The following is a 27,010-nucleotide window of genomic DNA, read 5'->3' on the forward strand; positions in this document are numbered from 1 at the left end:
TGTGTGTGTGTGTGTGTGTGTGTGTGTGTGTGTGTGTGTGTGTGTGTGTGTGTTTTCCCCCCTTCACTTTTTAGGACACAGTAGCCAGCCTCATAGATTTGGAAAGGAAATTACTATTGATTACTTCTCTTCACTTAAATGCCTTCTTGTCTTATTACCCTCTGTAGAGATGCCAAGGTTCCTCCTCCTCCCCCTGGACATAAATGGAAAGAAGTTCGACATGATAACAAGGTTACCTGGCTGGTGTCCTGGACTGAGAATATCCAAGGATCCATCAAGTACATTATGCTGAATCCCAGCTCACGAATCAAGGTAACAGAGCACCTGGAAATAATAATCATCCCAGCCTGTGTGTGTGTTTAGAGGGAGGCCCAAGTACATGGGAGTCTTCCCTTTGGTTTTGAAAAAAGGATCTCACACACAAAAATAATAACAGCCAAAAAACTCTCACGGGTGTGTGTTAGCACCATCTAAAGGATGGACCCCATTGCAGTGAACACCTCAGGGCATGTAGGTGTTTGACTGTAGTACAGTCTTTTAAGAAACCCATAGTTAGAAATCAGATACTACATTTATCTGACTTTGAGGAAGGGAATCATCAGATGAAAAGAAGCTACTTACAGAGTTTCAGAATTGGAAGAAGTATTAGAGATCATCTAGTTCAAATAAATGAGGAAACTAAGGCCCACAGAAGTTAGTATTTATTAAGCACCTACTATGTGCCAAGCACTATGCTGTACACTGGGATAAAACAATCCCTGCTCTCAAAGAGCTTACATCTAAATAGGGAGTCTATAAATATATATAATATAAATGTTAAGGGAGCAGTTAAATACCAGATGGTTAGTAATGGAGGAGGTTCTCAGTTGAAGGAGGTCAGGAAAGTCTTCTTGTAGAAGATAATGCTTCATATACATTTTGGAGGAAGAGAGGGGTTCTCTGAGGTTTATGCATACATGTGTATGTACATGCACACACACATGCGTATATGCATGCATAATACTACATTCCAGGCATTGGGGAAGGATGAGCATGGAGACTCAAAATGTAGTGTTATGTGTGCGGAATACATAGAAGTTCACTTTGGCTGGATCATGGAAGACAGTAATGTCCAATGAGGCTGAAAAGATAGATTGACATATAGTTATGAAGAGTTTTGTAATTTTATTAGAGGGGTTTATGTTTTATCCTAGAGGCAGTAGGGAACCACTGGAGTTGATTGAGTCAAGGAGGAATATGGTCAGATCTGCACTTAAGGAAATTCGTTTTGACAGCTGTGTGGAGAATGGAGTTATCTATTTTTGCTTTAGAGGTTATGGTGACTTTGTAAGTTGAGGAAAGGAGTCAGATGTAGGATATGTGACAGAAGTAGAAATGGCAAGATTTGGCAACTGATTGGATAAATGGAGCAAGAACAAAGAGTTAGGACCTAAGGATGAGATCAAGGTTACAAACCTGAGAGACTGGAGGAATAGTGATACCATTAATAGAAATAGGGAAGTTTAGAAGAGGGGTGGATTTTAGGGTAAAGGTTATTTTAAAATGTTGAATTTGAGCTACCTGTTTGAACATCCAGTTTTTGTTCAATAGCCAGTTGGCGGTATAGGATTGAAGCTCAGGAGAGAGACTGGGACTGGACATATATAGATCTGTGAGATAACCACATAGAGATAATAATTAAACACAAGAATAGCTAACAAGATCCCCAAGAGAGAAGAAAGGGAGAAGAAAATAGGGCCCAAGACAGAACAAATGAAGTGATTTGTAAGTATAAACTCTGACTATAAAAATGGGAAGTGTCCTGTAAAGAACATGGGCAAATGTCTTCATTATAGAATGAGATAGTTGTATAAATACTACTGGAGAAAAATAATCTTTTCATTATAACCTGATCCATTAAGCATTACCATGAGAAGAATTTGGAAATATTTTTTTAGAGTAGACATTGGAAAGAGAAAAGGTTAAACATCCGTGACAGAAAAGCAAACCAGATGAAAACATGCTGCCCACCATTCAGCCCGAAGTTAAGTGGTAGTCTGTTGAGTTAGCCTATTAGTACATGTATTGTGGACAGGAATTACTCATGGTTGGGGGAGAATTCTTAACCAAAGAAAGAATAGAGATGATCACAAAAGATAAAAGAGATAATCTGATTATATGAAACTGAAAAGCTATGCCAGCAAAATCTATACGGGGGTGACACAAGTACATAAAATTGAGCTATTCCCCCATGGATTAATAGTCAAAGTATATGGACAAAGAAAAGAAGAGTTTGTTGTTGTTGAGTCATTTCTTCAGTCAAGTCTGACTCTTCATGACCCCATTTGGGGTTTTCTTGGCAGAGATACTGGAGTGCTTTTACCATTTACTTCTCCAGCTCATTTTACAGGTGAAGTAACTAAGACAAACAGGGTTAAGTGACTTGCCCGGGATCACAAAGCTTAGTGTCTGAGGCTGGATTTGAGTTCAGGTCTTCCTGACTCCAGACCCCGAACTCTTATCTACTGCACCACAATAATTAATAGCCATATGAAAGACTGCACCAAATTACTAATAATAATAAGAGAAATGAAACCAAAACAACCCTAAGGTTTTATCTCACAACTAAAATTTGGCAAAATGACAAAGTAGATGGAAATAGTTAACATTGGAGGGAACTGTGGGAAGATGAGGACACTAATATGCTTTTAGTAGAACTGTAAATTGGCCCTACTCTTCTGCAAAGCAGTTGAGGAATTAATGCATTTTTGCTTTTAATTAAAATTAAATGAATTAAAAATTAATACTTTTTAAAAATACTTCATACAATTAAATGAATTAAAAATTAATACTTTTTTAAAATACTTCATACAATTAAATGAATTAAAAATTAATACTTTTTAAAAATATTTCATACTTTTTGACCCAGATACCCCACTACTAACCCAACAAGAAATGGCCTTCATGAGCCAGTATATTCATAGTAGCACTTATTGTGGTAATAATGTCCTAGAAACAAAATAGATAACCATCAATTGAGAACTGGCTAACCAAGTTCCCTTCATTGTAGAAAGTGATAAATCTGAATGATTCAGGGAAGGATTAAGGGAACATTTGTAGGAACTGATGTAAAAAGAAGTAAGCAGAACTAAAAAACAATATATACAATGACTATAATGGAAATGTAACAGAAGAAGAAAGAAAGAATATCCCTAACTTGGATACAAGACAAACAATAAATGACAAACAGCCTCTCCAAGTGCTTCTGGTGGATTCCTATGCAGGGGAGACTGGATCAGGAATAGTAAACTAAACAGTGACTTCAAAGCCTATTGTTGAAGAGCCCACTGAACCAAGAGTTCTAATCTAGAGTCCTTGACTTTGTTGCTGTTTTTTAAATTAACTTTTTATTGAATTTTTTTGTTTTTACATTGTCTAAATTTCCCCCGTATTCCTTCCCTAACCGTTTCTACATAGCCATCACATTTAACAAAAAATATTTTAATTTTTACTTATTGTCTTATGGAAGGACATTGATAAAATTTAATTTAAAAAATATATGATCATATCCTCTTTTTTTAATGAATGAAAAAGCATTTATTTGGGAAGTGCTTTGCTAAATAAAAGAATTTTTAAAAGAAAAAAAGAAGAGGGAAAACAGCAAAATTGATAAATACATTGAAAAAAAAAATCTGAAAATATATGCAATATTCAACACCCATGGACCTTCTACCTCTGCAGAGGAACTGGGTATGGGATATTTTTTCATATCTTCTTTGGAACCATGCTTGTTCTTTGTAGTTTTGCAGGGTTCACTTTCAAGTGTTTTGTATTTGTTGTGCCTATTTACATTGTTGTAGTCTTTGTGTATAATTTTTTGGTTCTATTTGCTTCACTTTGTATCAGTTCGTGTAAGTCTTTCTATTATTCTCTGTATTCATTGTGTTTATCATTTCTCATTAGCTTTTTAAAAATATTTTTATTGGGGCGGCTAGGTGGCCCTATCTCCCTGACTAGACTGAGTTCCTTGAGAGCAGGAAGAATGTGTTTGTTTCTTTGCCTCCATGTCCTTGCCCCAGGCCTTCCACTTCCTAAGTACTTAGCCATGGGGAAGAAGTAAAAACTGAGAAGTCATCTTTCCATCAACATTTGTACTGATTAGACTTTTTGTTTAGGACTTCAGACTTGGAAAGCAGGATTATAGGATTGGAAAATGATAAGGAAAACAAAATTCCTAATATAATTTAAATAACATTTAAAATTATCAAGGTTGGTCTGAAAGAAGAGAGGAGAAAATGTGCCCTTCTTCTTTATAGAGGTGGGGGACCACTGGATGTAGAACATTGAGCATAATGTCAATTTTGGCAGATGTGTTGGCTAATTTTGCCATGCTCCTTTTTCTTTCAAACTCCCTTTTTATACCTTGTTACAAAGGATGACTCTCTGGGAAGGGGTGAAGGGAAGGCAGATCTATGTAATAGAATATGACTGTACCATAAAAAATAATAAAGATGAAGAGTTCAGAGAAGCTTGCACATGAACTGATGCACAGTGAAGTAAGCTAAACCAGGAAGGCAATGTACACAATGACTATAGCAGCATAAACAGAAAGAACAAAAAAGTGAAACTAACATTGGATAATTATAATAAGCTTGGCCTAGGATACAAGAGAAGACAGTACAGTGCCCCCCATTTTCTTTTCTTGCGGAGGCACGAGACTGTGAGTGTGGAATATTGCCCATACTGTTAGACACAGTTGGTGGATTGTTTAGTTTTGCTGAACTGTTTTCTTTTCTCTTTTTTTCAAATAATATTTATTACAGGGGAGAGTTTTCTGGGGAAGAAAAGAATGGGGTGTATATTCAGAAACAAAGGTGACATAAAAACAAAAGATCAAAAAAATAAGTTTTAAAAACACAAATGAAGACATGAATTTAATAACCTCAAAATTGTTCTATAGAATGCCTACAAGTGAGGAGGTCCTAAAATGATGATCTCTAGTGTTTGTGGGAGTTATTTTTGCACCTTAACCATCTCATGCTGTCATTTTTGGATCAACTTCTTTGCCTTCCTGATTATACTGTATCTGAGTTCCATGGAATCTGAGTCTATTGCAGGGACTCTGGCCCTATGGCATATTTATATAATGCTATTGACTGTGTAACTGAAATGGTGAAATGGGAATGCCGAGGTACTTGGTGCCTTTTGTGATAATGGCAGTATTCCACTTTGTGCAGATGGGTACTTTTTCCAAAATATGAAGCAGTTTACATAGTTAACGCCAGAGACTTGATTGACAAAAGAAAGAGGGCTTGGTTTGACAATCCTTCTATGACAGTCTGAGCTCTCCTCAGTCTGAATATGCCCAGTTGCCTTTTAGTTCAGTTCTATTCATTTACCAACTCAAAGAATCTCTTTGATTAGAGCCCAAATGTGGTGCAGCCCAAAGCCCTTTACTTGGGTATTAACTCCTCAGAGCTTGGCCTGAACTTTAGTCATTTCACTTTATACATTTTTTACTCCTCTGGCTCTTAGCAATAAACTCCTGCGATTGGGTCTTTGCAGGGGGAGAAAGATTGGCAGAAGTATGAGACAGCCCGCAGATTGAAGAAGTGTGTAGACAAGATTCGGAACCAATACCGAGAAGACTGGAAGTCCAAGGAAATGAAAGTCCGACAGAGGGCTGTAGCATTATACTTCATTGACAAGGTAAGGGGCATACTGACACGGAGACTAGTGAATGAATTTTCCCCTTTCCTTTTGCTTTTTTAAAAAACTTGCCCTAGGTAAAGGGCAGCTGTCAGCCCCATACCCAGCTCTTTCCAGCCAAGAGTAGAAGATACAGCCCATATAAAATAATGAGGATGAGCAGAGAATTAGGTAGTTGCTATCTCAAAGAAACCAGTTCTTTCTGTAGCTTCTTCAGGTGAAAGGTACAAAATCATTTTTGTAGTTACCTAATTACTCTGCTACTTGGTGTTCCCATACTGCATGAAATAACCCCAATCGAAATTGTTTTGTAATGATGTCACAGTAATTAAGCCTCATGATAAGGTTGTGAAACCCTGCTTAATACTGTCCGTTTACAGCATTTTTCCTGTGGAACTGATAGCCCCAGTACCATCATTCAGCTTAATATCACGTTTAGACAGGCTTTGCCCAGAGCATATGTGTTTGCTTAGAACCCTGGTCTTCTCAAGTCTTAGACTCCAATACAGGGCAACGTCTTATTGCTCAATTTTTTTTTTTGCTTTTTTTTTTTTCAAATGCTTTATTAACTTCTGATTTACATCATTCGTTTCTGCCAGATTTTGAGTTACAAATTTTCTCCCCATTTTTCCCCTACCCACCTCCCCAAAACAGCATTCCCACAGGATATCCCCTACTCCACTCTGCTCTCTCCCATGTCTTCTCCCATACCCTTTCGACTTTTCCAGTGGATCTCTGTGCCCCAGTGCCTGTATATCTTATTTCCCAATTACATGTAAAATAGTATCAATAATAGTATATATATATATATATATATATACATAAATATATATATGTGTATATATGTATTTGAATATTTGATTTTAAAACTTTGAATTCCAGATTCATTCCCTTCCTCCCTTGTCTCCCACCCTTACTGGGAAGATAAGCGGTTCAGTATAGGTTGGACATGTGTGGCTAATGCAAAACCATAACATAGTAGATATATTGTAAAAGATTGACTATATTTCCTTCCCTCCTATCCCACCTCCCACTTGTTCTATTCTCTACTTTGATCCCGTCCCTTTTCAAAAATGGGTGCTTCCACCTTCCCCCCCCTCCCAGCCTGCCCTCCCTTCCATCATCCCCCCTCTTATCTCCTTCCCCCCCTAATCTCCTAGAGGGTGAGATACCCTATTTAGTGTGTATTTCATTCCCTCCTCAAGCCAAATTCAATGGGAATAAGGTTGACCCATTCCCTTTTGCCTTCCTATTCCCCTCCATTGTAACCATTTTCCTTTGCCTCTTCTATATGACATAGTTTACCCCATTCTGTCTCTCCCCATCTCCTCTCATTATATTCCTCTCTCACCTCTTAATTTCACCTTTTAAGTATCATCCCTTCCTGTTAAATTGTTCCTGTGCCCTCTATGTATACCTGTAAACATATATACACACATTCACATATGTATTCATATGCCCATATACCCTCATATATAGACATATATATATTTCTATTCCCTTCAACTACTGAGAAAAGTTTCATAAGTTGCAATTATTGTTTTTCCATGTAGGAATGTTAATAGTTCAACTTTGATAAGTTCCTTATGATTTCTTTTCCCTGTTTACCTTCTCATGCTTCTCTTGCTTCTTGTATCTGAATGTCAGATTTTCTATTCAACTCTGGTTTTTTTCAGCAAGAATGTTTGAAAGTCTTCTATTCCACTGAATGACCATATTTTCCCCTGAAACATGATATTCAGTTTGGCTGGGTAGGTGACTCTTGGTTTTAATCCCAGCTTCTTTGACCTCCAGAATATCATATTTCGAGCCCTTCAATCCCTCAGTGTAGAAGCTGCCAGATCCTGGGTTATCCTGATTGCGTTTCCACAATATTCAAATTGTTTCTTCCTGGCTGCTTGTAATATTCTCTCCTTAATCTGGGAATTCCAGAACCTGGCTATAATATTCCTAGGAGTTTTCTTTTTGGGATCTTTTTCAGGAGGTGATCGGTGGATTCTTTCAACTTCTATTTTGCCCTCTGGTTCTAAAACATCAGGGCAGTTTTCTTTGAGAACTTCCTGGAGGATGAATTCTAGGTTCTTACTTTGATCATGGCTTTCAGGTAGTCCAATAATTTTTAAGTTCTCTCTCCTAGATCTATTTTCCAGGTCAGTGGTTTTTCCCATGAGATATTTCACATTGCCTTCTATTCTTTCATTTGTTTGGATCTGTTTAACAGCATCTTGATTTCTCATAAAGTCATTAGCTTCCATTTGCTCCAGTCTAATTCTGAAGCAAGGATTTTCCTCATTGAGCTTTTTAGATTCTTTTTCCATCTGGCAAATTTGGCTTTTTAAGGCATTCTTCTCCTCATTGCCTTTTTGAGCCTCTTTTGCCATTTGAGTTAGTCTATTTTTTAAGGTGGTATTTTCCTCAGTCAGGCTGTTGACTCTCATTTTGTAATTTTCTTGCATTGTTCTCATTTCTCTTCCCAATTTTTCCTTCACTTCTGTTATCTGCTTCTTATGTTCCTCTGTGGCCTGTAACCAGCTTGTATTTTCCTTTGAAGCTTTTGGTGCAGGAGTTCTGACTTCACTATCTTCCTCCTGTTCCATGCTTTGCTCCTTTTTGTCCCCCAAATAGGAGTGTAATGTTGGAATCTTCTGTCTGCTTTGTTTCCTTTGCCTGGTCATGACGCCCCTCAGTCACTTGACCCCTGGGCTTTTTGTCACAATTGGACTCTGCCACCAGATAGGGGAGCTTCCGTCCCAAATGCTGGGGTTTTCTCAGCTGCTGGAGGTATTAGATGGGTGCCCTCTCTGAGGTCTCCACACGCTCTGGCAAGCTGGACACACACCCCAGGATCTCCACCCTAGACTGCAATCCAGATCCAAGAAGGTTAAAACAAGAGCGACTACCCCTCAGACTGGTGCTTGGTCCCCCTTACGCTCTGCAGGAGCTGGCTGGCTATGCTGGAGTCTCAGCAGCATCTCGCCCCGGGGGCAAGTGACTGAGGGGCATCATGGCAAAAGCCAAGCACTCCCACTTACTGGGTCCCAAAGTCCAGACTGCATTGACCTCTCACTTTGTCCTTCGCCATCTATGTGTTGATAATTCTGGAAACGACCACAGCTGCTGCTGATCTGGAGTCCCTCTGGCTAGCAGCTGGTCAGGCCCACCCTGGGGCTAAAGCCTCGGTGTAGGGCTGGGCTCGGCTCCCAGAACGCTGTGCTGGCCGATTCCTGCCAGCCTGCCAGGCTGTCCTCATTGGGAGGTTAGCTTCTCTGTCATTTTGTGGGTTCTGCAGCTCCAAAGTTTGTTCAGAGTCCCCTTTTTATATTGATCAGGGAAGGTGGAAGCCGGAGCCGCAGGGAGGTCCTGCTTCTCACTCTGCCATCTTGGCTCCGCCCCTTATTGCTTGATTTTTAAAAGCCAGACTCATTCTGTCCCTTTTTTTGAAATAACGTGTGTTAGTGACAAAAAAACAGTAGCCAAGTTTTCTGAACTAGGAGAGGTTATGAATTTCTCCAGTCTCCACCTCAAAGTAGAGCAAGGGTTCTCAATCCAGTGTTATCTTTCAGGGAATTTATGAATTTATTGGTTGTATTTTTTTTAACATATTGATAACTGTCTCTCAGTATAATTGTTTTCCTTTGTAATCAGAAGATATTTTGTACCTTTAAAAAACACAATTCTGAAAAGAGAGGTCTATAAACCTCAATAGACTGATGAGGGTTGTGAGGGGTGTCCATGACACAAAAAGGCTAAGATCCCCTGAGGCAGTAACAATACCCTGCTGAGAATATTACAAGATTCTCAGCTGAGGTGTACAACGGGGTGGGGACCCTGCAGCTTGAAGGCCACATGTGGCCCTCTAGGTCCTCAAGTTTAGCCCTTTAACTGAATCAAACTTCACAGAATAAATCTCCTTAATAAAAGGATTTGTTCTGTAAAATTTGGACTTAGTCAAAAGGCTGCACCCAAGGACCTAGAAGGCCATATGTGGCCTCAAGGCTGCAGGTTTCCCGTCCCTGGACTCAGTGGTGGCAGATGGGAATTCCTAACACTTCCCAAAGAGGAGTAAAGGACTTCCCTTTTTAATTTCATGAAATCTTAGTCTAACCTCCATTTTACCCATTTTAATTCAAATTTTTTCACCTGTTTTCATCTCTTTCTGCCATCTCCTCTTCCCCCTTTCCTCTTCCTTCCCCCTCTCCCCTCCCCAACTCCCACTGCCAAATCTACAGCTTGCTCTGAGAGCTGGTAATGAGAAGGAAGAAGGGGAGACAGCTGATACCGTGGGCTGCTGTTCCCTCCGAGTAGAGCACATTAACTTACATCCAGAGATGGATGGCCAAGAATACGTGGTTGAGTTTGATTTCCTAGGGAAGGACTCCATCCGATACTACAACAAGGTCCCTGTTGAGAAGAGGGTAAGCAGCTCTGGTTGGTGTTCATGGCTGCGGAAGGGGTGGCCTGAAAGGCACAGAGTATCTCTTATTTTGTGTCTTTTAAACATCTTTTTGTCCGTTTCCTTATTTGTGTCCCCAAGGATAAGGTAATAAACTCTTGCACCATTGATATGCAGCAGAATGTGCTTCAGAGGTTTTGGCATTGCAGTAATTATAGTCCAGCACAAAGCTAAAGCTTTCAGACATGACTCTTGACACTTAGAGACCCGGCCATTCTTATATATTTGCCCTTCAAGAAGCTTCTCCCAGTTTCCCTTTCATAAGGGGAGGCTAGGTGGCGCAGTGAATAGAGCACCGGCCCTAGAGTCAGCAGGACCTGAGTTCAAATGTGGCCTCAGACACGTAACACTTACTAGCCGTATGACCTTGGGCAAGTCACTTAACCCCAATTGCCCCTCCAAAAAGCAAAAAAAAAATTCCCTTTCAGAGCCTGACCTATGGTCATTAGAAGAAGCTGTTTTAGGGCCCTTATTATTTGATTATACATCTTGAAAAAGGGTCTCTGATGTTTCTCAGTGGATGATCCCTCATCACTGAAGGTATCAGTGATCTTGGTTTTGAACTGCCCCAAGTCAGGACATAATATGTTTTAAGTTTTTAAGTATATTTCATACTCTTATTGTTTTTCTTTAGGTTTTTAAGAACCTTCAGCTATTTATGGAGAACAAGCAGCCTGAGGATGATCTTTTTGACAGACTAAATGTAAGTATACTCGAGTTAAGCTGTGTTGTGAGGCCACCGCACTTGTGGGTTACTCAGGTTAGCCCCTAAAGCTGCAGATTCAACCCACTGAACTCCTCACCCCAACTAGAGGAGCTTTCCTTGTGTGAGCCAGCGAGGAGGGCTTAGAAACTGCCTGAGTAAGCAGTTTGCCTGTACACCTGCAGGCAGCATCAGTGTGGTTCTGCCCTCTTTATTCAGAGTATCCCTAACTCTTTGTCAGGGCAGTGTTTCAGAGACAGTCTTAATTAATCCTTTTGCAGACATGAGCTTGAAATTCTAGACCTGCCTTGAGTTTGTCTAAACCTGGGATGCTCGAGTTTCTAGGATTTTGTGAAAAAAAAGAAGACACTGCTTTTTCAGCTTTTAGCCTGGCTCTCTGAAAGCCAGTGCTAGCCCCTAACTTTCCATCCATCAGGGGGCACTAACGTGTCTGGTCTCGTTGGTCCCCAGGTGGGAGTGAGTTATATTGATGTGTGAGATCTAATGACTTAGAAGTAAACAAGTGGTATTTCAAGGCCAGGGTTTCAACTGAAATTCTTAATTCCTCTCCTAGACCAGTATCCTCAATAAACACCTTCAGGATCTCATGGAGGGCTTGACAGCCAAGGTCTTCCGTACATACAATGCCTCCATCACGCTACAGCAGCAGCTAAAGGAGCTTACTGCCCGTAAGTGTTTCCTGTCTGAGTAGAATGAGCACAGTGTGGGGTATGGAACACACTCAGCTCATAGAATCCCAGGTGTGCAGTCATACAGATGTGCAGGGGGTGTCTGTTTGTGTGTCTGTGTCTGTGTGTGTGTGTCTGTCTGCCTCCATGCTAGGAGAAGCTCAGAGACCAATGTCCCCTACACTAGCTTCCAACATCATTCCCTAAAATGGTAACAAGTATGTTCAAGCACACCTATGAGAAGGCTTTTATTTTTTTATATATGTTATTACGAAGCTCACTCTGGCGAAGACACTGTGATATGATGTCCTTTTGAAATTGGAGAGCAAGTAGGGTTGTCATGGTTACTAGATGGAAAAGGTGACCATGAACCTTTTCCCTAAGGTATATGCTATTTTCCCCTCGTAGTTGGTTCCAAAAACTAGCTCCAGAGGGTATTTGCCAGTGCCCCAAAGCAATTTGGTGGAGCCAAATTACTGCCAACTTTTCATTACTCTCCATAATATGTAGAGTGGCTTTAATGCTTTGTAGTATATACACGGGAGTTCAGGAAGTGTATGCTGTGGTGAGGTCGGGGGAGTTGTCATATGGGGAGCAGAGGATAATAGGTAGCATGGTTTGGGGACCAGAGTTTCAACAGCTTTTCAAGTGTTGAGGAGGCTTATAGAGAGACATGATATTATTGCCTTCAAAAGCCTGGTTTTCCATTTCACATGACTTTCTTTTCAAAGCAAGACAGAGTTGTAGGCTTGAATAAAGAATCTGCAGTCCCTTTATTGTAACTGAGGTTCTTCTCTTGTTCTTCCTGGCCTTTTTCTGGTGCAACTACAGATTTTCCACTGATGCTTTAGGGAGTGGGGAGAGTAATGTCATTGTGGGATTGATGGGTTTTTATTTGGCTGTAGGTATAGATACAGAGTTATCCACCATCCCAAGCCCTTCCCCCTCACCCCCCATTAAAGGCTAACCCAGAATGAGCTGGCATGTGAGATTCCAGGCTTTGTGACCTTAACTCTGAGGGGGGTTGTCTCTTAATCTTTGGAATACAATAAAAGCTAGTAAAATGATTGGGGCAGAGACAGGCTGGGATCTCAAAGTCAAGTTCTCCAACTTATCGCAGTGTTTGTTCTTTTATAGCGGATGAAAATATCCCAGCAAAGATCCTTTCTTATAATCGTGCCAATAGAGCTGTTGCGATTCTTTGTAACCATCAGAGGGCACCACCAAAGACTTTTGAGAAGTCCATGATGAACCTGCAGACTAAGGTAAATGACTTCGAAGATTTTGTCATTGGTGACAGTACCACATGGGGGCAGGTGGAAGATGCTTACAGTCCAACTTAGCACATTTACAATACAGGATCAGAAAGTTTTGCCAAAATGAAAACTGTCCTAGAAGAAAAGGGCAAATATTATTATCTGAAAATACTCAAAATGCAAAAACTCTTCTCTGTACGATGAGGAAAGGACAGGCTCCTGCCATAGGTTGAAAGTAAATTACATGTTGAACGGTGAATCTGTCAAGGTTTCCCCTTCTGTATATAGCTATTGTGAGAAGATAGCATCAGTAGTCTGTTGGGAAAGTATGTGTTGTATTCCTTATAACTTTTGGAGATGAAGGGGCACAGAGAAGGAAGAAATGGCTTCCTTCCTGCTACCTCCTATACTCCTGGGCAGTAACTCCCCTCTGTATGGGGCTAGCCTTTCCTGGACCCCCTGGGCAGGTTCACCTTTCTTTGGAAAAGATCTCAGAGGGATAAGGTTCTCTGGTTTGATATCCACAGTTCTTTGTCCACACTAGGAACAAAGCAAGGTTATTTGTTTTTTGGAGGGCAATTGGCATTAAGTAACTTGCCCAAGGTCACATAGCTTGGGGGTGTGGGGGTGTGTGTGTGTGTGTGTGTGTGCCTGTGCCTCCTAGCCACCCACAAGGTTATTATTACTAACAAAATTAATGTTATTCTGGGACATAGCACGGGCTTTGTAAAGTCCACTTTGAGTACATAGCCACATTACACACTCCTGGCCCAACAACTTACAGAATCCCAGAGGATGAGAGTTGGAAGGAACCTTATGGCCACCTAGTCCAACATTTCCCCAAAGAATCTTCAGTGGTCTCTAAGGATCCTCCCAACTCTAAATCCTGTGATTTCCTGTACTGTATTGCAGATGTGGCTTTCTTCCTTCAGTAATGCTCAATGAGCATTTGTTCTTAGTCCTTATCTTCCTGCTCTTTCCCTCCCCCCGTTTTGCCTTCTCTAAAAATGGGTGATGATTCCTGTGGTTTGCTGCTTTTAGAGCCCCAAGATGATCTCAGTCAGTGGTATGAGGGTTTCTTTTGTGTATAGCCTTCAGTTATCATAGCTTGGCCTCAGCCAACATATATGTTAGGGCAAAAGCCATTGGTAGTAAAATGCATTGGATGATTCCATTTCAAATGTCCTTTACAATACTGGGCTCTGTTTTTACCCTTGAGTATTCTGTGTGTGTCTGGAGGGAGACAATGAGAGGCTTCAGCAAGCTGCCTCCCCAGGCCCCTGAGTGATGCCTCGCTCTGTTCACTGGAGGTTACAGCTGGTGGAGAAATCAGCAGGCTGTCTAAGGGAATGGGCAAAGGTGATTTATGTTTGATACCATTTTTGTGCTGCTTTACCCTTGCCTGTCAGTTTCCTTCACAAGCCCTTTTGAATCTTGAATCACTTAAATAACTTGGCATGTCTGTCACATTATTCTGAGATCATCTTACATTTACCCTGGCCCTGGCAAAAGGGCACACAAGCCCTTTGAGAACATCAGTGCTGAGAGTTCCAGGAGTTGGGAGTAGCAGTGCATCACTGATGTAGAGATCTGGTCCAAGTTCCTGGGCTGTGGGTTAATTATAGCCGGAAAAGCTGAGGCCAGGATTTTGTCCTTGACTATTCTACTTTCCCCATCCCTTCCCTGACCCTTTTCTCCCTCCACCCTCTGCCCCCCAGCTCCTTCTCTGTCCAATGCTTTCCCTTTCCTTCCCCTGTCCCAAGCAGTCATCACAACTCAACCATACTTGTTGGGTCTTTTTGCAAAGCATCTCAGCCCGGGAGAGAGTTAGAGGGGGACAGTGTATTGACCAGATGTGGGCATGGAGCAGTGGGAGCTTGGAATTGTCTGAATTGTTAGGGGAGAGGCAGGGAGACCCTGGTGCTGCCTTCTCACTGTCTCTGCACTAGTACTGTTCCCTTCATCATGTGATTGTCCAGGGGGTCACCAACTGAACAAAGTGCTGGGTGTCTTATACAGTAACTTCCCGTTTTTCTAGTTATTACTGGTTGCTCTCCTGCTCTGATTTAAGAATCCTTGCATTGCTGGGATTTCTGACTCTTGTGTCTTGGTGCCCAGCACGTTTTTGTGCTGGATCCTGCTGTTTATGAGGAGCTGTTTACCATCTTCCCAGGGGCCCTGGAGATTTTAGAGGACTATGCTTGTCTTGGCTCTGTCTCCGAAGACCCTGGGGCAGTCTAAGGGTTGGTCCTTTGGCATGCTGGGGGCCAGTGAGGATCCACTGTCTGAGCAGCTTTTGTTCTTTGTGTTTCCCATTCTCAAGGTGAAGAAATACTTAATGTATAATTGTGAATTAATAATGATTAAATACATATAAGCATATAATAAATGTATTTTAAATAATATAAATATATGTGAATAATAAAAATCAATAATGAAGGAAAAGTAACAGCTATCATTTATATTACACTTACCATATACCAGATATTGTACAATGTAATTATTTGATATATAATATTATGTAATATTATATATACACACATTTGATCCTCACAACAACCCCAGGAGATAGGTGCTATTGTTATCCTTATTTTACCAATGAGGAAACTGAGGCAAATGGATATTTTTTTTTTAAAGAGACTTATCCAGAGTCATACAGCTAGTAAGTATCTGAGGTCAGATTTAAACTCAGGTCTTCAAGAACTTTTTATGACAAGGATGCTCAAATTCCTGGTTTTCTTCAAGGCTCAAGTGCTACTTTCTTCATGAGGACTTTCTTGAGCCCCATTTATTAATTCATTTTACAAGCATTTTTCTCTCTCCCACTGCTTCCCCTAATTGCACAAAAACCAAAACTGTCATAACAGATATACATAGTCCAGCATCACAAATCCCCACATTGACCATGCCCCCAAAATGTGTGTTTCATTCTGCATTTTAAGTCCCATAACCTCTGGTGGCAGGTGGGTGGCATAGTCCCTCTTCAGTCCTCAGGCCTCGGGCTTCATCATTGCATCCATCAGAGTTCTGAAGTCTTTCAAAGTTGTTTTGCCTTGTAATGTTGTCATTGTGTGAATTGCTCTCCAGTACCACTCACTTCAGTATATATCAGTTCATAGAGGTCTTCCCCTTTTCCTCTGAAACTGTTGATTTTATCAGTTTCTTCCAGTGCCATGATTTGTTTATCCATTCCCCAATATGAGAGCATCTTGTAGTCTCCAGTTTTGGGCTGCCACAATTTGGAGAGGTGGGGTGTAGATCCTTTTCCTCATTCTTTAATTCTTCATTCATTGGGTTGTAGGCTTAGTGGTTGTAGCAGTTGTATCACTGGGTCTGGACATACATCTTGTATGTACGTGTGTAAAGAGGAAGCCTGTCATGGCAGCTGTTCCTGGCCCCAGAACCTGGAGCCTCTGACACACAGGCTTTGTGACCCTGGACAAGTCATTGAACCTGTTGGTGTTCTGGGCAGCCCTCTAAGACTTAAGGTGCAGAGCAGGTATATTGGCAAGGGGAATCCTTTTAAAGCCAATGAAACACTAAGCCCAGTGCATGCGTGTGTGTGTGTGTGTGTGTGTGTGTGTGTGTGTGTGTGTGTGTTTTCTTATATGAGGAAAAGGACTATTTCATTTTGACTTTGTACACCCAAGCACTGCCTAGAACACAGTAGGCACTTAATATATACTTGTGTCTCAGGTTTTGGCGAGCTCTGAGACTTTGCTGACATATCTGTTGCCTGCCTGTTATTTTCCAAGGGTTTTCTTTTCTTTAAAATCTCCTTTTCATCATTTTCCTGTGGCCCTTCTGAAAACAGGTACTAAGATTTAATGATCTGTCTAGGGTCATGATAGCCTTGTAAAATTAGAGCTTTGATTATAAAACTAAGAACCATTCCCCAATGGATAAATGATCAAAAGATATGAACAGTCTGTTTTCAGATGAAGTAATCAAAGCTATCTATATCCATATGAAAAATGCTCTAAATCACTGTTGATTGGAGAGATGCAAATTAAAACAATTCTGAAGTACTACCTCTTACCTATTAGATTGGCTAATAGGACAGAAAGGGAAAGTGACAGATGTTGGAGGGGATGTGGAGACACTAATGCATTGTTGGTGGACTTGTGAACTGATTAAACCATTCTGAAGAACAATTTGGAACTATGCACAAAAGACTATAAAACCACACATACCCTTTGACCTAGCAATACCACTACTAGGTCTGTATCCCAAAAAGAGATTTAAAAGAAAAACAAAAAGAAAAGGACCTGTACGTACAAAAATACTTAAAATAACTCTTTTCTGGTGGCAAAGAATTGGAAATTGAGGAGATACCAATCAGTTAGGGAATGGCTAAACAAGTTGTATATGATTATGATGGAATACTGTTGTGCTATAAGAAATTTGAAGCAGAATGTTCTCAAAAACATCTGAAAAGACTTAACATGAAGTGATGTAAAGTTAAATTAGTAGAACCAGGGGAACATTGTACACAGTAAAAGCAACATTGTAAAATGATCAGCTGTGAATGACATAACTATTCTCAGTAATACAGTGATCCAAGACAACTCTGAAGGACTTAGGATGAAAAATGCTATCCATCCCCAGAGAGAGAACTAATGAAACCTGAATACAGATCAAAGCATTGTTTTTTTGAAATTTTTTTAATTTTTACTGAGGGGCTTTTTTTGGTCTCTGTTTTCTTTTACAACAACTAATATGGAAACATGTTTTACCCGATTACATATACATAACCTATATCAAATTGCTTGCTTTCTCAATGTGGGGGGGAGGGGGAAGGAGGGAAGAAGAGAGAGAATATGGAGCTCAAAATTTAAAAAAGCAAATGTTGAAATTTGTTTTTACATATTATTGGGGGAAAATGAAATACTAAGTAAATGATTTTTTAAAAATTAGATCCTAGAAGCAAAGACCCTAGAGTTTCCCAAGTTTCCCTATCCCAGTTAGACTGCTTTCCTTCTCCTCTGGGTCACCAGGGGCACTTCCTTTTGCAGGAGCTTTATCTAATCCAAATCCCTATTGTGTTTTTTTTTTTTTCTGACGCAGATTGATGCCAAGAAGGACCAGCTAGCTGATGCCCGAAGAGATCTGAAAAGTGCCAAAGCCGAGGCCAAGGTCCGAAAGGACGTCAAGTCTAAAAAGTATGTCCTGACATTGAGATCTCATGCGGGGGTAAGGGGTTCACAGCAGTGAGCCCAGAGTCACAGGAAAAAGCAGGAAGTTCTGCTTTCTAAGAGCCTATCATTGAATTCTTTTGGCATCTAAGACTTTAAGCTGTTGAAGTCCAGTGACTAAGCTGTGAACAAAGCATGTCTGTTGGGTATCATGAGAGTTGGGTGACTCTGAGGTCTGCCTCTGGGTAATATTTCTGCCCCGTTCTTACAGGATGGTAGAGACTAAGAAGAAAGCTGTGCAGAGGCTGGAGGAGCAGCTGATGAAACTAGAGGTTCAGGCCACAGACAGAGAGGAGAACAAACAGATTGCCTTGGGAACCTCCAAACTCAACTATTTAGATCCCAGGATCTCGGTTGCTTGGTAAGCCCCTACCCTCTGCCTTCTATGTGGAGGAAGTAGGACTCTTTATGCCCCTTTCTAAGGCTTCCTCCTGCTTCCCTCTCGTTCCCTCCCCTCCTAGGAGATAGTAATGGTGGCTTTCCTTAGGCTTAGGAAGGCCTGGCCTTTTCTGTAGGCTTGCAGTCATCAGTTCCCCTTCAGCTCAAAGGAATAAGTTATGGCCAGCCAACAACTGATCTTTTTTTTAAGAGTTACTGCTTTTGAAATGGTTTTTAATTTTTATTTTAAAATTTCATGGAAAGACATTCAGGTTTACAGGAGTGAGAGAAAACTCTATCACAGGAACTCCTTTGGTTTCCAACAAGTCACATAAGTTTGGGTTTGGGTTGTTTTTTTAAAGCAACAAAATTTAAAATAGCATAACATAAAACATTCAGTTGGTATACTTTCTTTTTTAGAACAGACCTGGGATTTCAAAGGTTTAGGAAACTGCTGGTAGCAAAACTCCCTATACCAATGCAGACCAGTACCTACTCTCTAACTAAAGTTGCTCGGGTCAAAGAGAGATTAATTAACATGGCCAGAGTCCCAGCATGTATAATAAGTAGTAATATGTAAAATTCCAGTATATATTATAAGTGGGCTTTGTTCTATGTCTTATTGACTCCAAGGATGCCTCTCTAGCCTCTGGGCCAGGAGTGGAGAACATGAGGCCTCAAGGCCACATGTGGCCCTCTAGGTCCTCAAGTACAGCCCTTTGACTGAATCCAAACTTCACAGATTGTTCTGTGAAGTTTGGATTCAGTCAAAGGGCTGTACTTGAGGACCTATAAAGTCATGTGTGGCCTCAGGGCTGCAGGGTCCCTGCCCCTGCTGGACCATGCTTCCTCTCCAATTCATCCATTTTGAAAATAAAAATCGTAATGCTATCTAATACATATAAAAATAACATGTTTCAGCATTATGGCCATTTGTTAGTGGGGGCAATGAAAAGAAAAAAGAAACTCAGAAACATACCAAAATGCTTCCATGAATGACATTCCAAAGATATTGACAACCTGAAACTCTTCTTTGTAGTGTGTTGTGTTTTTGTGACTTTGATTTGATGGAGCAAAGTTATGTTCCCAACCCTACAACAACACCCATTTTTTTTGCCGGGGGGGGGGGGGGGAGCTTTTTGGAGGGAGGAAGGCAGGGCAATTGGGGTTAAGTGACTTGCCCAAGGTCACACAGCTAGTAAGTGTTAAGTGTCTGAGGTCACATGTGAACTCAGGTCCTCCTGACTCCAGGTCCAGTGCTCTAATTCACTGCGCCACCTAGCTTCCCGAACAACACCCATTGTTAAAAATATATTTTAGTCTTTGGAATAAAAACTTTGGATTCTGATGGAACCTTAATTTGAAATGGGCACCAAGTCTGGGCTTTTGTCTTCTCCCTCCAGGGAATCTCTTTACCTGCTAATAAACAACTAATGTTTGTCTCCTTTTTGTTTCTAGGTGTAAGAAGTGGGGGATCCCGATTGAGAAAATCTATAACAAAACCCAGCGAGAAAAGTTTGCCTGGGCCATTGACATGGCTGATAAAGACTATGAATTTTAGTTGTTTTTACTGGGTGAGGTTTTATGGGAAGGTTTGAGGAATATTAAGAAACTGTGAGCCTTACTTGCCCTTGTACTTGAGGGGGGTGGGGGAAAGGGACAGCAAGTGGGCAAGGAAGCGTTAATAAGCCAACATCTTGGAGAAGAGAAAAACCTGGAAATATTCTAACAGAGAGCTGAGCCAGTTGTCCTATGGACAACTTATTTAAAAATATTTCAAATATCAAAATTCTAGCTGTATGATTTTTTTTCATTTTTTTGGTTTTGTTTTGTTTTTTTTAAGAGGGCGAGTGGATGGGAATTTGTCAACCTTCCGCCAGACAAATTCTCTATTTCACTGAAGAGTTTGGGTTCTTTAGCTACTGTATACGAAGTCCGATTATATTGGTGCGTTTTTACAGTTAGGGTTTTGCAATAACTTCTATATTTTAATAGAAAATGAACTCCTAACCCTCCTCCCCCCCCTTCCTGCTCCTCCTTTCCCATTTCAGGAATTTAAAATTAAGTCAAACAGAAACCCAGCGCACCTGTTAGAGCTGTCACTATCGTCATGGGAATCAATTTTCATTTAGCTTGAAGCAGTTGTGACATCGGCAGTGTTTCAGTTCAGACATCTGTTCACAGCAAAGCATGATGGGAAGATGCTTCCTGACTTGAGTGTTCCTTTTTAAATGTGAATTTTTATTTCTTTTAATTATTTTAAAATATTTAAACCTTTTTCTTGATCTTAAAGATCGTGTAGATTGGGGTTGGGAGGGATGAGGGATGAGTGAGTTTGAGAATAATGAAATAATCAGTGACTGAAACCATTTTCCCATCAATCTTTGTTCTGAGCATGTTCTGTACACTTCTAAAATACCCACCTCTCTTTTTTTTTTCTTTTTAAACCCCAATGTTTTTACTTGAAAGAATCTATTGTGTAAAGAAGTTCCACAGGTCAATAAATTTCGAGGAAAATGAGTATTTGGTCCCAAAAGGAAAAATAATCAAGATTTTAGGGCTTTTATTTTTTCTTTTGTAATTGTGTAAAAAATTAAAAAAAAAAAACAAAAAGCAGAATTTTAATGTGAAGACTTTTTTTTTGCTATAATCATTAGTTTTAGAGGCATTGTTAGCTTAGAGTGTGTGCAAAGACCATTTCCCACATCTTTCCTCAAGTATCTTCTATTTTTATCATGAATTCCCTTTTAATCAACTGTAGGTTATTTAAAATAAATTCCTACAACTTAACGGAATCTTGGTGTCTGTGTCTTCCTTGGTCAGTAGCATGGTGTGTCTGGGCCTGGGTGTGGGGACCTCCACCTGCAGCTGACCTCACCATATTTCACTGCCCTGAATGGGGCAAAGTGAAATCTCTGCTGTCTTGACTTATTTGTTGTCTTCACAATAAAATTACTGTGCTAGGCTGTGTACACAAAACCACCAGTTTTGGTTTTTCCCCAGCAGTGCAGTTGGGTGGCACCAATCCGTGTACACACTTTTAGCCCAGTATTTTTGGGAACCACTCTTCAACTGGGAGTATGAGGGAGACAGTCCCTGGAGACAATGAGGGCAAGGTATGAGCTGTATGCTGAGGTGGAGGCTATGCCCATGGGCTGTTGGGGTTTGTACTTGTTGTTTAAGGTCTTTTCCCTCATCACTTGACCCAGTGGGTGACAAAACTGGACTTTGTTCAGGATCTAGATAGAGTTTGCATTTGTTTTCCTTCCTTTTAGAAATGCAGGCATATGTTGTGCTTCCCTGAGGCAGAGATCTGTTGAGATAGTGTTTGTATTGCCTACTCAGAGGTTCCCCAAGACTAAAACTAACAGTATTGGTGGTGGTTGTGAATAACCTTAGGAGTGGCACCTTACCGTTCATAAAAGAATAGGAAGGAAGTACTGGCCATTAAGAAAAGTTAAAGGGAGAGATTTCGGCTCTACATGAAGACCTTCCCAACAGCTCTCCAGGAATGGAATGGGCTATGCAGGAGTTAGTGAGATCCTTATTAATAGATCATCAAAGCTTAGATGACTTCGCTAGCTATGTTTAGGAGTTGGATTTAGAGACTTCTGGGTGTCCCCTCCAGAGTAAAGAATCCCTAAGCAGGTCCTGAACACCCCCCCACACTAGGGCTCATGGCTGGGCAAGGAACATTTGGTGGCCAACAGAGGGGGATATTTGGGTCCAAAGATGGAGCCTGTGTCCCAGAGCTCTTAAGATCAGACCGGAAGAAGGAAAAAGATCAGGCTGACTGAGATTCCAACTATCACAAAGTACCGCCTAAAAAGACTCCTATTGTGTGAGTCAAGCCAAAAAAAAGTTAAAGATGGACTGTAACCAACCAAAGTTAAAACTTGACTTTGCCGTCTATACCCACTTTGGATTACTCTGGTTTTTGATGCCTTTACATAGGATGGCACTGTCACTTACAATGTCTCTTCTCCCTCTTTCCTATCCTTCAAGGCTCAGCTCAAATGTCCTATCTTCCATGAAGCCTTCCTTGGCCATTCCAGGAAGGAGCACTTTTTTCCTTCTCTGGGCTTAGTGCCATTCACTTGGCATTTAGGATACATTCCCTGCCTTATATTCTTAATTAACTTTTCCTCTGAATGTACACCTGATCTCCCCGGCTAGAGTGCTAGTTCCTGCAGTGTAGAGGCCTCAAGTATTTCCTCCCTCTGCCTCCCCCACAGTGCCTAACACTCAGGAAATGCTCCCTGATACTTGAGATTCGCACAAGACATGTGATGTTGAAAGCATTTAGAGACAATCATTGTCATTGAATCACTCTGACATCAGCCTCCAAAGCTCAAGCTGTCCCTAGACTTTCCTCCCCCTCTGTCAGGGCTTTGTCATGCCAGAATTGATGGCTATGATTTTCTGAGTTGTTGAAGCCCCCTCTATACCTTCCCTCTATACAACCTCACTTGACTGGATAAAGACTTTCAGTCGTTTTCTCCCTGCTGGTTGAAGTATGGCTTCCCTTGATCATAAGGTTACCTTGTTCACTCTTGTAAGGATCATTCTGAACAGTAACACAAACATTCACACACCACTCCTGCCACCACCATCAGCCGTAGATGTGATAAATAAGGCTGTGGACTCCTTTATTGGGCATCTTAAATGTGCCTCCATCTCTGGTTGTGGGTGTTTTGCCAACCAGGAGGAATGGGGGAGGGGGTATCAAAGGACCTTGGTCCCATGTAAAGATGGGGGTTAATCTTGCCTAGCTCCAACCTGTACCATCCCTTTTGTCCCCAAGAACACGAATCCGTGCTTCCGTAAGTTTCCTTTTTTGTTTTTGCATCCCTAGTGCCCAGCACGTGGTGAATACTTGTTGATTGATAGGCTTTTTCCTAAGTGTTTTATCGAATTGAATTGCATGAGGTTTTGTTTGTTTGTTTTGTTTTTTTATGGTAGAGAGGGAAAAGTGCCTGGACTGGACTCAACGAACCTGGCTTTGAGTTCCCTGCCTCTGTACCCAGCTATGGAGCTATGGCTGTGTCACCACTTCTCTGTTAAATGGAGAGAAGCCTAACACTACCACCACCTATCTGGAAAGGTGGTTTTGAGGAAAGCCTTTTTTAAAATGTGAGTCAATATTCTTTTCCTCTTTCCTGCTCTCCCAAGGTCTCTTTCCTCCCTAATTGCCCTAATTGCCCTCCTCTCATTATGTTGGCAGCTCCCTGCTTGTCCACAGAACTGTGCGCCAAAACACTTAGCATCAGATGTTCCATAATGTCCCCTTCCTTTCCCCTCTAAGGACAGTATTCTTTCAGTAAGTTTCAGAGGGCTTTACCTAGGCACCTAGCTCTACCAGAGGTATTGAAAAAGCTATTAGAGCTAGGTCAGGAATGAGGAGCCTTGATCTTACACCTATGTTTATAATGAAGAGTCAGGGCCTGAATCCTACTGTGAATATAAACAGACAGTTTTGACCATTAAGGAAGGAGAAAAGGGAAGGGGATTTGAGGCAGGGGGCACAAAGTTACAAATGAGAAAGGAACAGAAAGATATTTAGGGTAACTATGGGAGAGAGAGTTGGAGAGACGAACAGATTGCAGAAAGCCTTGAATGCCAGCATTTTCAATGTATAAGCATATATTAAGCACCTATTATTTACTAGGCATTGTGCTAGGTGCTGGGATATATGTGAGTGTATGCATATGTAAGGGTGTATGTGTTTTAGGTGTAGTTGTTTATGTATGTATACCTCCCCTGACCTTAAGAAGCTGATATTTTATTGAGAGAAAAAACCTGTACATGTATCATCCAAATTCCAAACAAGATCAGAGCTAGGAGAGATCTCCGGTGCCTCTTTTTCCAATCCCCTCTATTTGATAGAGCTAGGGGGCACAGTGAATAGAGTGCTGGACCTGGAACCAGGAAGACGAGTTCAAATTCAGCCTCAAACTTTTACTAGCTGTGTGACTGAGGTCAGGCCATTTAACCTGTCTGCCTCCATTTCCTCATCAGCAAAATGGGGGTGTTAATAGCACCTACCTTTCTGTTTTCTTGTAAGGATAAAAATGAGATTTCTTTGTAATACATTTTTCACATTTTAAAGTACTATATAAATAATATAATCATTATTACTAATATAAAGAATAAAACTGAGATCCAAGGTGGTAAGTTACTTGTCCAGGGTCACCCAGGGAGTAATAATCAGAGGTGGGATTTTAACCCAAGTCAGGCCTCTTTCTGCTGCACTACATTGGGGACAGGAGTGAAAGGAGACGCCAGCAGCTTGAGGAGAGGATCAGGAAAGGTTTCATTAAGAAGGTGACACTTGAGTTTTAAGCAATGCTAGAGATTCTGAGACATGGAAGTGTGGAGAGAGAAGAGCATTCCAGACATGAGGGATAACCTATGGAAAGGCAAAGATTCCGGCAATGGAGTATGATGTGTGAGGAATAGCAGAGAGGCCAAAGTTTGGCTGGACTGTCCACTAAATGGAAAAGCTGGCTGAAGCCAGATTGTTTGAAGGGCATAAAACACCAAACAGAGGGCTTTATATTTGATCCTAGACTTAATAGGAAGCCACTGGAGTTTCTTGATGAGGGGGTTGCATGTTCAGACTGGTACTTGAGAAAAACCACTGGATAGAAAAGGGAGAAGCAGTGCAAGGAGGCCAATTAGGAGGTTAGTGTGGGCAAGGGGTGATGAGGCACTGAACTCAAGGGGTGGGCATGTGAGTAGAGAGGAAATGAGTTCAAGAGATGTAGAGATAAAACCAGCAAGGCTTGGCCACTGACTGGATAGGAGTGGGGGGAGGGAGAGCAAAGAGTCAGAAATGACTGAGGTTGCCAACCCAGATGACTTAGAGTATGGTAGTACCTTGAATAGAAATTGGAAAGTTAGGAAGAAGTAGATTTGGAAGAAAAGAGGGTGAGTTCTATTTCAAGGCAGTGGCATGGGCCTAGAGCTCAGGTATGTACCTATATACATATATGCATATACATATATCCTCATATATCTGGGAATCATCTGCATAGAAATGATATTTGAACCCGAGGGAATTTATGAGATCATCAAGATCTGAGAGAGAGAAAAGAGTCTAGGAACAGAATGCTGAATAACACCCACGGTGGTGGCAGAACTTGGAAGATAATTCAGCAAAGGAAAAAGCAGCCAGCTAAGTAGGAGAACCAAGGGAAGAGAGAGTGGGCAGGAGGAGAGGCTAGGTGTTGTGTCAAAGGCCGCAGAGAAGCCAAGAGGTATGAAGACGGAGGAAAAAAGCCATCTGACTTGTCGATTAAGAGGTCACTGGTCACTTTGGAGAGGGCAATTTCAGTGGTCCCTGGGGAGTGAGTAAGAGAAGGTTTTTAAGCATGGGCATTACATGATCAAAGATTAACTTGATAGCATCTGTAGGTTAGACTGGGGGAGGGGACAGTGAAAAGGTAGGGAGTTCAAATAGGAGTCTACTGTAGTAGTTGAGTCCAGAAGTGATAAAAGCCTTAATCATCATATGAATATAAAGGAGGGAGATGAAAGCAAGGTATTTTTGAGGTAGAATACACAGAATTTATCACCTGATCAAACTGAGTGGGGGGGAGGATGGGAGAGAGGCTCATGTAAGGGATACATTAGGAATCAGAGATGGAAGGGGGAAGGAAGAACTAGCAGTATCAGACCTCAAACTATTCCACAGAGCAGTAATCACTAAAACAAATTGGTACTGGTTAAAAGGTACTCAGGAGTTACAGTGGACCTAGAATAAGGAAGATCAGAATTCAAATCCAGCCTCAGATACTTGCTACATGACCTTGGATAAGTCATTTAACCTCTGTGCCCTAGTTTTATCATCTGTAATGGGGATAATAATAGCCACCTACCTCCTGGCTTTGTTCTAAGGATAAAATGAGATTATTTGTAAAGGGCTTTGAAAACTTTAAACTGCTATATCAATGCTAAGCTATTATTATTTTTAAAAAGAGATTGATTAGTGGCATAGAGTAGATACGCAGTATACAGAAGCAAACATAGTAATGTGGTGTTCAGTAAACCTAAAGACCTCAAATAGGGGTAAGGACTCATAACAAAAACTGCTGGGAAAACCAGGAAGCAGTTTAGAAGCAAGTAAGTATAGACCGACATCTCAGGCTGTCTACCAGCATAAACTCTGAATGGGTGCATGACCTAGACTTAAAAGGTAAGGTTACAAGCAAATTCAAAAAGTAAGGAAGAAATTACTTTTTAGATCTATGACTAAGAATTTTGGTTATATAAAAAGTTGGGGTTATATAAAATTTTAAGATATTTTGCTCAAATCTAGTGCAGTTAGAATGGAAACAGGTAACTGGGGCAGGGGGGAACTTTGAAGCAAGTTTCTCTGATTAAGTTCTCATGTACAAGATATATAAGGAACTAATTCAAATGTACAAGACTAAAAGCCATTCCCTAATAGATAAATGATCAAAGAACATGAATAGGCAGTTCTCAAAGGAAGAAATTCAAGTTACCAACAACCATATGAAAAATTAAGAGAAATAAAGAAATAACTATTAAAGTAATTCTGCACTTTTACTTTTTACCCATCAGATTGATAAATATGACAAAAAGAAAAAAATTACATATTAAAAAGAATCCTGGAAAGCATGCCT

General features: G+C 40.8%; 1 protein-coding gene across 1 annotated transcript in view; it reads left to right on the forward strand.

The window, feature by feature from the left end:
* Nucleotides 1–21,157, forward strand: part of TOP1 (DNA topoisomerase I) — a 123,341-nt gene extending 102,184 nt beyond the window's left edge. The window contains exons 12-20 of the mRNA XM_069063576.1: nt 168–312; nt 5,545–5,688; nt 9,918–10,103; nt 10,776–10,844; nt 11,419–11,533; nt 12,671–12,798; nt 17,857–17,951; nt 18,196–18,345; nt 19,821–21,157. Of these exons, the coding sequence (XP_068919677.1) occupies nt 168–312; nt 5,545–5,688; nt 9,918–10,103; nt 10,776–10,844; nt 11,419–11,533; nt 12,671–12,798; nt 17,857–17,951; nt 18,196–18,345; nt 19,821–19,923 (1,135 nt within the window). The 3' untranslated portion in view covers nt 19,924–21,157. The remainder of the gene's footprint in view (nt 1–167; nt 313–5,544; nt 5,689–9,917; nt 10,104–10,775; nt 10,845–11,418; nt 11,534–12,670; nt 12,799–17,856; nt 17,952–18,195; nt 18,346–19,820) is intronic.
* Nucleotides 21,158–27,010: the final 5,853 nt, after the last annotated feature.

Source organism: Petaurus breviceps, unplaced genomic scaffold (assembly GCF_028583685.1).
Source record: "Petaurus breviceps papuanus isolate PSGF00001 unplaced genomic scaffold, PetGlider_PUasm1.0 90591, whole genome shotgun sequence".
Taxonomy (NCBI): domain Eukaryota; kingdom Metazoa; phylum Chordata; class Mammalia; order Diprotodontia; family Petauridae; genus Petaurus; species Petaurus breviceps.